Raw genomic sequence first — 14,916 nt, 5'->3', positions numbered from 1 at the left:
CTTTCTGAATCCAAGCTGGCTTCCTTCGCAGAGGGAGGATTTTTGCAAGCAGTCATTACTGTTAAGATTATTTTCTCAGAGAGATATAAATGAAGGGTGTGATTTAATGGAAAGGCTTCGAAGTGTGGTAGTGAGCGGGAAGTGCCGTGAGCTTCCCAAATCTCGGACCTGCGAGGCCGTCACTGCTATAAAGCATTAATTGGTCCAGTAAACGAGGGCCCATGGGTTTCACACCCCAAATGCTGGTCCCACCGGCTGATTCATTGGGACTGCGCTCGCCAGCCCCCTGCTAATAATAATAATAATCTTTATTGTCGCAAGTAGGCAGACATTAACACTATAATGAAGTTACTGTGAAAAAACCCTAGTCGCCAGATTCCGGCACCTGTTCGAGTACACAGAGGGAGAGTATCCAAATTACCTAACAGCACGTCTTTCGGGACTTGTGGGAGGAAATCGGAGCACCCGGAGGAAACCCACGCAGACACAGGGAGAACGTGCAGACTCCATACAGACAGTGACCCAAGCCGGGAATCGAACTTGGGATCTTGGAGCTGTGAAGCAACACCACTGTGCTACAGTGCTGACCAAACAAGGGAGAACAGCATTTAAACCGCTCCTCCACAGCCAACTCCACTCAGCTCGCAGCCATGCCTCCAAGTAGGCCAGCCCACGATCAGTGATGTCGACCTATTGGTCGAGGCCAGGCGGGATGACCCGTTCCCCCGAGCCACAGGACAGCCAGTGCCGCCTGGGAGGAAGTGGCAGCAGCCGCCAGCTCAGGGAGCGTGGCCAGGAGGACCAGCACCAAGTGCCATAAGAATATCAACAACCTCCTCTGGGCCACACAGGTGGGTTGGCACCGGATTCCCGAACCCGCCTCCATGAGAATGCGGCTGGCTCCACCCCCACTCAGCACCATTCTGTGCCTGGTCAACCCATGTCCAGCAGCACCCCCCCCCATTCCCCCTACTCCCCATCTCCCACCCATACTCCCCATTGCCCCCTGCATACTCCCCAACCCCGTGATGAATGAAGCGTGCGTCTAATTATGTCCCCTCTGTGTCCCAGCAAGAGCAGTTGGCCCACAACAAATGGGAGAGGGCCCAGATGGGGGGGAAGAGGTGCCGGACATCAGAGTCCTCACCGTTATGAGGAACGGTCCGTGGTGATCGTGAGGGTGGCCAAGGACAGATCCGTCACCAACGTTGAGTTTGTTGTACGGCTCAGAAGTGAGGGTCCACCAGCCCCCACCCAGATGAACTGTTACGGACGAGTTGTTAAAGCCATGCAGAATGACCCACCCTCCCACTGACCATATGTCCATTGTCCCACAGGATCCTCAGCATTCGGTGTGGTCTCCCCACCCCCCCATGAAAACGCTTCGCAGGAAAGCTCCGGGATGCCACCGTCAATGCGTCATAGCCGTCATCTTCTCCCTCCACCAGCGCAGAGACACACGCCTCGGTGAGCAATGGTTGTGGACAGGCTACTGGGGCACATTCTGATGAGCACCAGTGGCATGGCCAGATGACCCAGCTGCCCCTCCATCCCAAGGTGAACCCCAGGGCGATTAGGAGCGGTCCTGGGTGCCAACCCGAAGCCACCCTACAAAGTGGTGATGACGGCCACTTGCTCCACCGAGACCCACCTCACTGTCAACGGCGCGTCTCAAAGTCATCACCCGGAACAGGGTGGCACAACGGGGCATGAGCCGCCGGCAAATGCACCGGGGCCCTCCTGCCCCAGAGCCTCGAGAGGACGCCCGGCAGGCATTGAAGTTGCAGTAGGCAGCAGGCTGCCTCCACCGCTGATGTGCATCCTGGGGACACACCGAGGCGCAGCGATAGAGCACGGAAGGATAAGCAGGTCAAGGATCACTGAGAAGGCACAGGCCATGGGAGGGTCGCGTTGTAGGGGTGGGGGAGGGAAGGTGGGAAGAGGGTCTGGGTTCGGGAGAGTGGGGTGGCACCTTTGGGGGATTGGAGCACTTGGGGAAACATGTATAAATTATTACAAATCGTTGACCTCGACCAATATGACTCCTCTGGCACTTTCTTCCGCAATATGGACCAAGCACCAATATCATGCCCATTTCCCTGGACATGGAGGCCCTGGATGACTCTTTCCCCCGCACCGTCCCCATTGCTCCCCATCTTATTTCTCCCGCCTCCCCCATTCCCTCTGCCTCCCCAATCCCCCCATTGTTGCCCCCCCACATCCCCAGCTATTCAACACGTCCTGCTCACAGCAGAGACCTCTACCTATCGGATCCCAAACCTTATACCCCAGACACCTTCATGTAACGTTACCTGGACCAGGTGCTGGTCCCCTCCCTAGTGCACACGCCAACCCTCTGGTCGCTGAAATTTCCCCGATGGTGGGGTCCAGTCGCTGGGTGCTCAGATGTTGGCTGCCACATCCATGGTGTTGCCTCCCCAGTGTCAGGCACGGTATCCAGCCATCACTGGCTGATTGGGATGCTCGGCAATAACCCCCATATGCTACATGGCACGCCCAGCCACGGGGATCCACTTGCGATGTATGAAGTATTCACTTAACCACAATTCCCAATTAGCAATAGCCTCCAACTGCGCAGCTAGAGGCCTCTGCGGTCAGAGGGAGCTATGTGGTGGTCAGTGGGGCTGGCAGGCTGGCGTTGCCCCAGGAATGGGAGCACACGATTCAGGGGGTGGCATGGCTGAGACACCCAACCAATCCCCAAGCCGAGGCCATGGGCGACCACTCCCCCTCCTCCGCAACACCCACCCCCTGATGGCGGCCCACCCCGACCGAGGCTGGCCCTAACAAAGGCTCCTCCCATCCCATTCTGAGCACCAAGGCAGCAACCCCAGTTCTCCTGGGCTCATTGCCCAGGGTCAAAGATGGCTACTCACCTCCACACAGCAGCCCTTCTGCCAGCTTCACGTTTTTAAAAAGTACTAACCGGCACCCGCGTGACTACTAGCTGGGGAGGCCATTAGATCATGGGAGGCCGTTAGATAGAGGGATCGCTCCTGTTAATTGTCATGAGATTGGGCTTAAGTTGTGATTATTGGTTTCTCACCACACTATGGCGGGATCCTGATTTCTGCAACTGGGACGGGCCAGTTAGATCACAAACAGATCGGCGCCCTGTCCAGTTCTCAATTTTGACCTCTCCTGCAATCTAACTATCTCGTTGCGCTCTCGCTTAAGCAGCCATTAAATCGCTGCCAAAGATTGGAAAAGTATGGAAATAAGTGATTGTAATATAATTATGCTCCCCCCACCATTCTTTAAACTCTTATTCCAGGTTGTTCCATGGGAATAAAACTTCAAAAGAGAAACAGAATCTGGAGAACTTTAGTAAACACTGCAAGTTCTGAAGTAGTTGATTACCATAAGAGGGAAATGTTAACTCCATTTGATATCTTATCAAGCATTTTTCTTATAACATACAGTAATTTTTTTCCTGCTTTGTTTACTGGAATTAATTAGAACATAACATTGTACGATCACATTCTTCACCTGCTAGGTCACAAATAATGAAAAAATCTCTAGTATATTCCCTCCTAGCCTTCTGTAATTCAATGACATTATTTTCAGTAACTCCTCATTATAGTTTTCCATCCATGTCATCAACCTGGTGAATCAGTGATTGCTGCTGAATGCTCTCTGTGGCTTTAATGTCGAAATGGATGTTTTCTCTTGTTATGTATTTTATTAGTGAAATTCAATAACCAGCCATTTTATGTTATGGCAGCGCCTTCCAGAAATACCCCACCCACAGCTTAATTCAAATCAGGCACTAAAAGAGTATTTTCTTCTTGTAATTTCTCACTTATTGCAATTGCATGAAAAATACTGTAAGGCTCTATCATCTCTTCATAAAGATTAACCATGACAAGTTAATTGTCATAATCAGATTGACTACAAGTACAAGACCTAGTTATTATCTTTTCCTTTCTGGCACTTCTCGTAGTTGTCTGCCTGCTACCATTCTTCCATTTAAAGCTTTCTTTCCAAAGCACCACCTTTTAGTTTGCAGCTGACTGTAAAATATGATTAATAATTAGTTGGTTTTGACTGTACTAGACAACATGAAGTGATTGGCCATCTAACTATCAGATAATTAAAAAAAATATTTCATAAAATGCGATTAATTTGAGCATAATTCAACCAGATTTTCCACTTTGATATTGTGAATAAACTATTGGTTACAGTGTATATTATTCTGTTAAATTCAAACAGGCTGTTTCTTGACAAACACTCCACAGTTCAGTCCTTTAATAATATATATAAGTTGCCACTTATACGAACATACAATTGAAATTAACATTATGAAGCTTAATTTAGCTGGAACTTGACTGGAAGTAAAAGTTTATGAAACTCATGTTGTTTTTTTCCCCTTCCTTACAGGTGGTCCTTAAAGAAAAACAATGAATGTAAACACTTTTGTTTTTCTCTTCCTACTGCTCAACCTGTGTGGGATTCTTGGCAAGAGGGAAAATAAGGCAACAAATAGTGGTCAGAGGAGCAGGCTCCGCCTTCAAAGCCGCCAACATGTTGGCTTTGTGAATCGCAATTTGGCCAGACAAACCAAACAAAGGCATTCACACTCTCCTGCAACATTTCTGAACGTTAACACAGATGGAAGTATGACAACCTTTCTTGACTCATATCTAGGCGTTGATGAAACGGAGTCCATCTACAATGTATTACCAGGTGAGTGAAAACCAGATAACAGAAGTACCATCTCACCCACTATCATACCCATTAAGGCAAAAATCATCATGGTTCAAGGAAAATGTATTGCCTTCATTAAACATTTAAGTTTTTTTGTTTTGGAAATATAGTAAACCTAGAATTTCCCATCACATTGCATTATTCCAATGCTTGTGTTTCCCCATTTAAATTAAAAAGATAAATGCTAGTTCTAGATTAACACCAATCAGAAAATCTGAATATATTATAAATGTAATGCCCTGTAGCTTTGCAATTGCATGACAAATGCTGTAAGGCTCTATCATCTCTTCATAGAGATTAACCACGACAAGTCAATTGTCATAATCAGACTGACTACAAGTACAAGACCTAGATATTGGGCAGCACGGTAGCATAGTGGTTAGTACAATTGCATCACAGCTCCAGGGTCCCAGGTTCGATTCCCGGCTTGGGTCACTGTCTGTGCGGAGTCTGCACGTTCTCCCAGTGTGTGCGTGGGTTTCCTCCGGGTGCTCTGGTTTCCTCCCACAGTCCAAAGATATGCAGGTTAGGTGGACTGGCCATGCTAAATTGTCCTTAGTGACCAAAATTGCCCTTAGTGTTGGGTAGGGTTACTGTGTTATGGGGATAGGGTAGTGGTGTGGGCTTTGGTAGGGTGCTCTTTCAAAGAGCCGGTATAGACTCAATGGGCCGAATGGCCTCCTTCTGCACTGTAAATTTTATGATTCTATGATCTGATAAAACTACATCCAACCTATTCAAAAATATATTGTGAGCTATTGGAAAGGATAGATTATGAAACATTCTCCCTACACTGCAATATTGGTCAACTGCAACAGATTAACATCTACCACATGTTTTTATATAACATACACAGAAATATGACATTTTATATTTCTGCTGATGTCAGATTGCCACTGCTATACTAAAAACACATTTTATTATTTTAAAGCCTTCTGTGACTACTTGGGTTTAAATTGAAACCTTGCAGAAACAGATGGGTTGTCTCTCGAGCAACCATTTCCTTACCAGTCTCTATCAGGAGAGCAATCACACCTTCTGGTAAACTTCAAGAGAACTGTAAATGGATTTGATTCCCTTGTCATGATCAGAAGATGATCTATTCGCCACACAAACCACGTCCATAACATATGCTCAGTCTATGTCCGTTCTGCACACTTGAAAAAATGTCTTCGGACATCGTTCTTGGGGCCAGAAAGCGAAATGAAAATATGTAAAAGGTCATCAGCAATGAGTTAAGATTTGTATGGCTTTGTATAGATCTTTGTGTAACTGTAATAATCAAAATTAGAAATGTTACAAAAATGTGCATGTTATACAATAGAAAAATGTGTAGAAACTCAATGCTAAAATGGAATCTATAACACCAAAGGGTTGATGAATGATCTTACATTGGTCAAGTAATAAACCAGCATTTGCCCTTTAAAGTGTTCTTTGGAATCTATACAATTAAGTAGGAATAAAATAAGAATAAAAATAATAAAGACCAATGCCTTTTTTTTTTTTTAAACCTAAAAGAAAAAATGATGCTCAAATTATTTGAAATGAACCTTGATTGAAACACACATACACAAAATATAAATTGTTACCATTTCCACCGAGACCGATAACTTTTTAAAAGATCTTTATTTCCAGTGACTGACTGAAAGGATCACAAAACAAAACTTAAAGTTTTCAGACTTTTACAATAACAAACTAAAAGCAATACTGACAAAATTCTATTTTGTACGCAATGTATAATCTAAACTTCAGAAAAGAAATTCCCTATTTAACTTTTGCATGATTGTAGATCTCACACTTTGGTTACACTGTTCCCTAAGAAAATGCTTAATTCTCCCAGAATCAGTCTGCCTCTGTTGGCCTGCTTCTTTTTTCCTTTTACAAATCAACTTCACTGTAAGGGTTACAATGGAGATTCCTTCTCTCTAGCCTAAGCTAGGTGAATCGTCCAGTTTCCTTTAAATCCTCGCTAACTTGCTCTCTTCAATCTGAGCACGAGTTCCCACCCATGTTCTGCGTGATATATAATATGGTCAGCATTTTCTCTATTTCAGGTGTAGGACTAAATTCCAGTATTGCACGTTTTTTGCCTCTCAGATGGCTACAGATTGACTTATGTCTGTGAGGTACAGTGATATCTTAGGAAGCTTGTTAACCCTATACTACAAACTCGTGCTGGATTCTTCGTAGCCCCTCACAAAACCCTGTTTGCTACTTTGAAGTTCTATCCATAGCCATATATATTTTTTCCACTGATTCCACTCTGGTTCAGGTGCAGCTTATCCCAGTAATACAGCTCCTTCCTTTCGAAACACTGACGCCAGTGTCTCTTGAAATAGAACCCTTTCTTCCCATATCAACAAAGTCTTTCAGCAAAGCACTCACCTTCCTGATCTGCCTGGCCCTATTCCATTTACCGTATGGCTTGGATGGTAATCCTGTGAATAACATCCTGTTTTTAAAAATATAGTTCCCAACGTCTTATGTTCCCTTAGCAGGACCTCCTCCTTTATTGTCTCAATGTTATTGATTTCAGCACTGGCCATGGCCATTGGTCACCCTTCCGCTTTCTAAGCTCCTCTCTAGGTGCACTAAGCTGTCCTTTACCCTTGCACCAGCTAAGCAGACCATTCTGATCGCTGCAGAAAACAAAATGATGCTTATTTATCTCCCCATTTCTCAAGCCCTCTGCACTCTCTGTCCTACCTTGTGTGGACTGCCTCATGCTCCACAGGGCCATCCACCTTGCAATTTTATCCTCAGAGATCACAAGTATAAACAGGTATCCAGATGTAAACATTAAACAATTTTTATTTTTTGGAGGCACTATGGTGCATCAATATTATTGTCGTAAAATCTCTGAATCATATTCTGTTGAATGGTCACACTCAAACATGAACCTTATTTTTTTCTTTATTAGGTGTTGATCACTTTACATATTCTCCAACACAAGGCAATAAAAGGTTGTTGCAGAGACAAGTAATTATTTAATTTTACATCATGCTGCTGGTGCCAACCTGGCACCATGGTAGTGCCTTTGCCAGCTGGCAGTGCCACCAGGCAGGCCAGGACACCACCCTGCCCAAAAAGCATGCAGCTGGGGGCCTCTGATCCCCTTGGAGACCACCACATGTGCCAGTCCGTCTGGTCCCCATTTGTCGGAAGCAATACCAAACGGCGCTCGCCCGAGGTCTCTGAGGTGAAGGGATTGAATCCCAAAGCCTCAGGTGCCTTGCAAATCTGCACATTAGAGTGAGACTTACTGCCTCACTCCAATATGCAGATTTGCTAAAAAGTGTGGGCGGAATTCTGCTGGCAACGTCTCACGAGATTGCGTTGAATTGCGCAAGGCGTTTTACGAGCCGGGTGGATCCCGGGAGCGGGGTCTCCCGGCTTTCACCGGCTACGCTGTGCCGCAGCGAGCTGCTTTTCCGGTGCTGCATGGCTGGAAGATCGCGCTCTAGTATTTCAACAGACCTACAATAATGATCCACTTTTGTTGAATTTTTATCATTAGGTAGACAAGGACGTTGCAAGGCAAATGGGATGATCATGTATGACAAGGCAGTCTGGTCTCCAAAGCCGTGTCTAACCTGTCTGTGTTCAAGTGGAAAAGTGGTTTGTGATGAAATAAACTGCCCCATCTTAAAGTGTGCAAGGACCATAATACCAACAGGAGAATGCTGCCCAATTTGTGCTTCATTTGGTATTTCCTCATTCTTTATTCAGCTTTTGTTTGTGATTTAAAAGTCAAAATAGAAAATTGCTTTGCAAAATGTTTATGAACTTAGGATTGTTTTCTGCATCTGTTCATATTTGTAAAAAACTATAATTGAAACCTGGTATAAATGATAAGATGGCTATTTCAACAATGTTAACAAGTGTTGGAAAATAATTGAGGATAACATATATTTGCTTGGAAACATTTCCTTTACATTGATAAAGAGCACATGAAAAAAATCACTTAACTGCACACTGCTTAATATAAAGAACTATATTTGTACCTCAAAGATTCAATTAAGCCCAACCTACAGTAGCTACATTCAATGCTTGCCAAATATAATTGCATTATTATTCAAAAAGCAACGCAACACGAAAAGCTATACATGCTCTTAATTGTTTTGTAGCTACTGCATGTTAAAGCGGCGAAATTATTTTTGTGTTAAATCCACAGCGCATTATGTGATTACATTCTTCTGGAGCAAGGGCATTATAACAGCTGTTCGCAGACAATGGCCAGTGTGACTTGCACTATTTTTTGCTGGCATTACTGAACATCTGATGGAAAAATATATGGAGTAGTAATGCTACCACTTAATCTTGATATTTATATAATATCCATAGCCTTTTTCTGAATGGAATTGCACAAATCCTTAATTACAACGTTATTATTTGCTCCATCTATAACTCTATATTGAACATAGAACATTGAACAGTACAGCTCAGAACAGGCCCTTCGGCCCTCGATGTTGTGCCAAGCCTTGTCCGAAACCAAGATCAAGCTATCCCACTCCCTGTCATTCTGGTGTGCTCCATGTGCCTATCCAATAACCGCTTGAAGGTTCCTAAAGTGTTCCACTATCACAGCAGGCAGTCCATTCCACACCCTAACCACTCTGAGTAAAGAACCTACCTCGGACATCCCTCCTATATCTCCCACCCTGAACCTTATAGTTATGCCCCCTTGTAACAGCTACATCCACCCGAGGAAATAGTCTCTTAATGTCCACTCTATCTATCCCCCTCATCATCTTATAAACCTCTATTAAGTCGCCTCTCATCCTCCTCCGCGCCAAAGAGAAAAGCCCTAGCTCCCTCAACCTTTCCTCATAACCCTGGTTAAACTCCTTTGCATCCTTTCCGATGCTCCCATATCCTTCCTATAGTGAGGTGACCAGAACTGCACACAATACTCCAAATGTGGTCTCACCAGGGTCATGTATAGTTGCAGCATAACCCCACGGCTCTTAAACTCAAGCCCCCTGTTAATAAACGCTAACACACTATAAGCCTTCTTCACGGCTCTATCCACTTGAGTGGCAACCTTCAGAGATTTGTGGACATGAACCCCAAGATCTCTCTTTTCCTCCACATTCCTCAGACCCTGCCGATGACCCTGTAATCCGCATTCAAATATTTTCTACCCAAATGAATCACCTCGCACTTATCAGGGTTAAACTTCATCTGCCATTTTTCAGCCCAGCTCTGCATCCTATCAATGTCTCTTTGCAGCCTCCAACAGCCCTCCACCTCATCCACTACTCCATCAATCTTGGTGTCATCAGCAAATTTACTGACCCACCCTTCAGCCCCCTCCTCCAAGTCATTGATAAAAATCACAAATAGCAGAGACCGCTGGTAACTGGTCTCCAGTCTGAAAATTTTCCATCCACCACCACCCTCTGTCTTCTATGTGATAGCCAGTTACTTATCCAATTGGCCAAATTTCCCTCTATCCCACACCTCCTTACTTTCTTCATGAGCCGACCATGGGGAACCTTACCAAACGCCTTACTAAAATCCATGTATACAACATCAACTGCTTTACCGTCATCTACACACTTAGTTACCTCCTCAAAGAATTCAATCAAATTTGTGAGGCAAGACTTGCCCTTCACGAATCCGTGTTGACTATCCCAGATTAAGCTGCATCTTTCCAAATAGTCGTAAATCCTATCCTTCAGGACCTTTTCCATTAACTTACCGACCACCGAATTAAGACTAACCGGCCTATAATTACCAGGGTCATTCCTATTCCCTTTCTTGAACAGAGGAACAACATTCACCACTCTCCAGTCCTCTGGCACTATCCCCGTGGACAATGAGGACCTTAAGATCAGAGCCAAAGGCTCTGCAATCTCATCCCTTGCCTCCCAAAGATTCCTAGGATATATCCCATCTGGCTCAGGGAACTTGTCGACCCTAAGGTTTTTCAAAATTGCTAATACATCCTCCCTCAGAACATCTACCTCCTCCAGCCTACCCATCTGTATCACACTCTCATCCTCAAAAACACAGCCCCTCTCCTTGGTGAACACTGAAGAAAAGTATTTATTCAACGCCTCTCCTATCTCTTCTGACTCCATGCACAAGTTCCTACTACTGCCCTTGACCGGCCCTAACCTCACCCTGGTCATTCTTTTATTTCTCACATAAGAGTAAAAAGCCTTGGGGTTTTCCTTGATCCGACCCGTCAAGGACTTCTCATGCCCCCTCCTAGCTCTCCTCAGCCCTTTTTTTAGCTCATTCTTGGCTACCTTGTAACTCTCAAGAGACCCAACTGAACCTGGTTTTCTCATCCTTACATATGCTTCCTTTTTCCTCTTGACAAGACATTCAACCTCTTTTGTGAACCATGGTTACCTCACACGGCCATTTCCTCCCTGCCTGACAGGGACATACCTATCAAGGACACGCAGTATTTGTTCCTTGAACAAGCTCCACTTTTCATTTGTGCCTTTCCCTGACAGTTTCTGTTCCCATCTTATGCTCCCTAATTCTTGCTTAATCGCTTCATAATTACCCCTCCCCCAACTATAAACCTTGCCCTGCTGTATGGCCCTGTCCCTCTCCATTGCAATAGTGAAAGGTCACTATCTCCAAAGTGCTCTCCCACAAACAAACCTAACACTTGGCCCGGTTCATTACCCAGTAATCCAATGTGGCCCCACCTCTTGTCGGCCTATCCACATATTGTGTCAGGAAACCCTCCTGCACACACTGTACAAAAACTGCCCCATCCGAACTGTTTGACCTATAGAGGTTCCAATCAATATTTGGAAAGTTATAGTCACCCATGACAACTACCCTGAGACCTCCACACCTATCCATAATCTGTTTTGCAATTTCTTCCTCCATATCTCTATTACTATTTGGGGGCATATAGAAAACTCCTAACAACGTGACCGCTCCTTTCCTATTTCGAACTTCAGCCCATATTACCTCAGTAGGCAGATCCCCCTCGTACTGCCTTTCTGCAGCCGTTAAACTATCCTTGATTACCAATGCAACTCCTCCACCTCTTTTACCACCTTCCCTACTTTTACTGAAACATCCATACCCCGGAACTTCCAACAATCATTCCTGTCCCTATTCTAACCATATCTCCGTAATGGCCACAACATCGTAGTCCCAAGTACCAATCCACGCTCCAAGTTCACCTACCTCATTCCGGATGCTCCTTGCATTGAAGTAGACACACTTCAACCCACCTTCCTTTCTGCCGGTACACTCCTGCAACCTTGATAACCTCCTCAGTACCTCACTACTCTCGGCTTCTGGACTACAGCTCATTTTCACATCCCCCTGACAAATTAGTTTAAACCGCCCCGAAGAGCCGTAGCAAATTTGCCTCCCAGGATATTGGTGCCCCTCTGGTTGAGGTGCAAACCGTCCTGTCTGTACAGGTCCCACCTTCCCCAGAATGTGCTCCAATTATCCACGTAACTGAAACCCTCCCTGCTACACCATCCCTGCAGCCACGTGTTTATCTGCACTCTCTCTCTGTTCCTCAACTCGCTAGCACGTGGCACCGGCAACAAACCAGAGATGACAACATGGTTTGTCCTGGCTTTCAGCTTCCACCCTAGCTCCCTAAATTCCTGTTTTAAATCCCCGTCCCTTCTCTTACCTATGTCGTTGGTACCGATGTGTACCACGACTTGTGACTGTTCCCCCTCCCCCTTAAGGATTCAAAAAACACGGTCCAAGACGTCACGGACCCTGGCATCCGGGAGGCAACATACCATCCGTGAGTCTCTTTCGTTGCCACAGTAACGTCTATCTGTCCCTCTAACTATCGAGTCCCCAATAACTATTGCTCTCCTGCTCTCCCCCCTTCCCTTCTGAGCCACAGGGACAGCCTCAGTTCTGGAGATCCGGTCACCATGGCTTACCCCTGGTATGTCTCCCCCCCCCACAACAGTATCCAAAGCGGTATACTTGTTACTGAGGGGAACGACCACAGAGGCTCCCTGCACTGACTGCTTCCTCCCAGCCCCTCTCACCGTCACCCATCTATCTTCATTCTTTGGAGTAACTACATCCCTGAAGCTACTATCTATGACCACCTCTGCCTCCCGAATGATCCGAAGTTCATCCAGCTCCAGTTCCCTAACGCGGTTTCTGAGGAGCTGGAGCTGGGTGCACTTCCCACAGGTGAAATCAGCAGGGACACTGACGGCGACCCTCATCTCAAATATTCTGCAGGAGGAACATTGCACTGCCTTCCCTGCCATCCCCTCTAGATAACTCTATATTGTTGCATTGGTTATTCTTGTCTTATAGCTGATTTCCATTTCTAATAGAAGTAACACAGTTAAAAGAGTATAGCAAAAGTGACACTCATTAATTATTAATTTTATCATCTAACCAAAGAAAATATATTCCAAGTATGAATTTGTTGAAATAAATCCACAAAAAGTTTCCCTTTGTTATTCACATTTTATTCATTGCAAGAACGTCATGATGTACAACCAGACTATCATGTCTCCTTTACATTTTGTTTAGTGATTTTCATTATTGATTATTAAATGTTCGATTAACAGTCTTAAACTTTATGGTGATTCCACAGAGCCAAATGATCCAAGTGAAACATATCATCCAGTGATCCGCAGTAATCAATATGGGTACACAGACCAAGAAGAACGACTAAGGAGAGAAAAAGAAGAATCAGAAGTGCAAAACAGAAAAGGCGAGGAGCAGAAAAGGAATGAAGTAAAAAAGCAGCATGATGAAAAGAAGCAAATAGAACCTGAAGAATCCCAACACAAGGAAGAAACGCTAATACAAATGGAAGAGGAAAAACCTCAAAAGTTGTCAGAGGAACAGAAAAATTTACATGAAGAAATTCAGGGGAGTATCGTAAAAGAAAAAGTGCAACAACTTGAAAAAGAAATGGGAAATCATTCAAGAACAGTAGAAGAGGAAGAAGAACAGGATAATGAATATGATGAATATGTTGAATATAATGATCACAACGAGGATGATGAGGAGCAGCAAGTGGAGGGACAAGAGGAAGAGAAGGGGCAGAAGGAGGGGGACAAGGAAGGTGAGGAGGAAGAACAGGAGCAACAAGTGAAGGAACAAGAGGAGAAGGAAGAGGATAAAGAGATGGAGGAAAAGGAGGAGAAGGAGGAAGTGGAGGAGGAGGAAGTGGAGGAGGAGGAAATGGAGGAGGAGGAGCAGGAAGAGGAAGCTCAGGAGGAGGAGCAAGAGGAGGAGTTTGAGGAAGAAGATGATAATGTAGAATATTCTGGGTTTTCATTATTTCCTTCCATATTAGGATCAATTCTATATCATCCAGATGAAGAACCCCCCAGATTTTCTCCCCCAGCTGGCTGCGATATCACAGATGTCACTGTAAACTGCTATAATGCTAAGTTGACTCAAATACCTCCAATTAGAGATCTGGAGCTGACAAATCTATACCTTGCAGGTATCAACACATTTTTTAATATGTATTACAGTTTAACAATAATTATCTTACTTGTGAAATTTAAGTTGCTTAAATGGTCTCTAAAAGATACCACAAAAGGAAAGTTAGTATTCATTAGAATGTTTTATATCAAATCAAGTTTATATCTACTCAGGGTACCAGGTCTGGCATTGATACTACTTCATTTGGAATACCTGTAAGACATTCTGCGAAGATAGAGTCTTTAGACGTATTTTGTATAGTGTGTTGCATCGAATGCAGTAACATTGCAAGCACATAGGGTTATTTTCCTTGGGCAGCTATTCTTTTTAAATGGTAGGAAACAAACAGAAGAGTTTATTTTCTAACAGTAAAAGGTTTTCATACTGAATTTCAAAAATCTCCAAAAGAGCTAAAGGATGTCTGGATAATTTTAAACTTGCCTAGATAAGATGAAGTTATAATACATGTGGTGCTAAAACCCAAGTCTAGTGGTGTCTCATCCTCTGCCTTCTCTATGCTCAGGCGTCAGAAGGTCTCTTGACTCAAGTTATAGGGCGCGATCTAATGGCTGTGTTGCGCCGGGCTGTGTCACGTGGCTGTGAATCCGAGCGCGCTGGTTAGATCATGGGAAGGTTGGGGTGCCAGGTGCTGATCAGTTACCGATCTAACCGGCCCATTCCTTTGTGATTTCCGCAGCCCGCCACTGTGGCAAGAAACCACTAATCACCAATTAAGGCCAATCTCCATCTCATTAATGGGAAGGACCCCCT

The 14,916-nt window shown here is 44.7% G+C and overlaps 2 protein-coding genes across 6 annotated transcripts in view; one reads left to right on the top strand and one right to left on the bottom strand.

Annotated features, from left to right (window-relative positions):
• The window catches only part of cenpp (centromere protein P), a 452,755-nt gene that overhangs the window by 55,974 nt on the left and 381,865 nt on the right, over window positions 1-14,916 (bottom strand). The gene's annotated exons all lie outside the window — the stretch shown is intronic.
• The window catches only part of ecm2 (extracellular matrix protein 2, female organ and adipocyte specific), a 54,634-nt gene that overhangs the window by 11,416 nt on the left and 28,302 nt on the right, over window positions 1-14,916 (top strand). Inside the window, exons 2-4 of one of the 2 annotated variants that reach the window (XM_072472636.1) lie at window positions 4,402-4,707; window positions 8,246-8,434; window positions 13,301-14,164. In XM_072472636.1, coding sequence (XP_072328737.1) covers window positions 4,422-4,707; window positions 8,246-8,434; window positions 13,301-14,164 — 1,339 coding nt within the window. In that variant the 5' untranslated portion in view covers window positions 4,402-4,421. The remainder of the gene's footprint in view (window positions 1-4,401; window positions 4,708-8,245; window positions 8,435-13,300; window positions 14,165-14,916) is intronic. The other variant, XM_072472637.1, reaches the window with a different exon arrangement.

This window comes from Scyliorhinus torazame, chromosome 13, assembly GCF_047496885.1.
Source record: "Scyliorhinus torazame isolate Kashiwa2021f chromosome 13, sScyTor2.1, whole genome shotgun sequence".
Taxonomy (NCBI): domain Eukaryota; kingdom Metazoa; phylum Chordata; class Chondrichthyes; order Carcharhiniformes; family Scyliorhinidae; genus Scyliorhinus; species Scyliorhinus torazame.
Note: the sequence above shows the minus strand (reverse complement) of the source record. Positions and strands in the feature narration are given on the sequence as shown.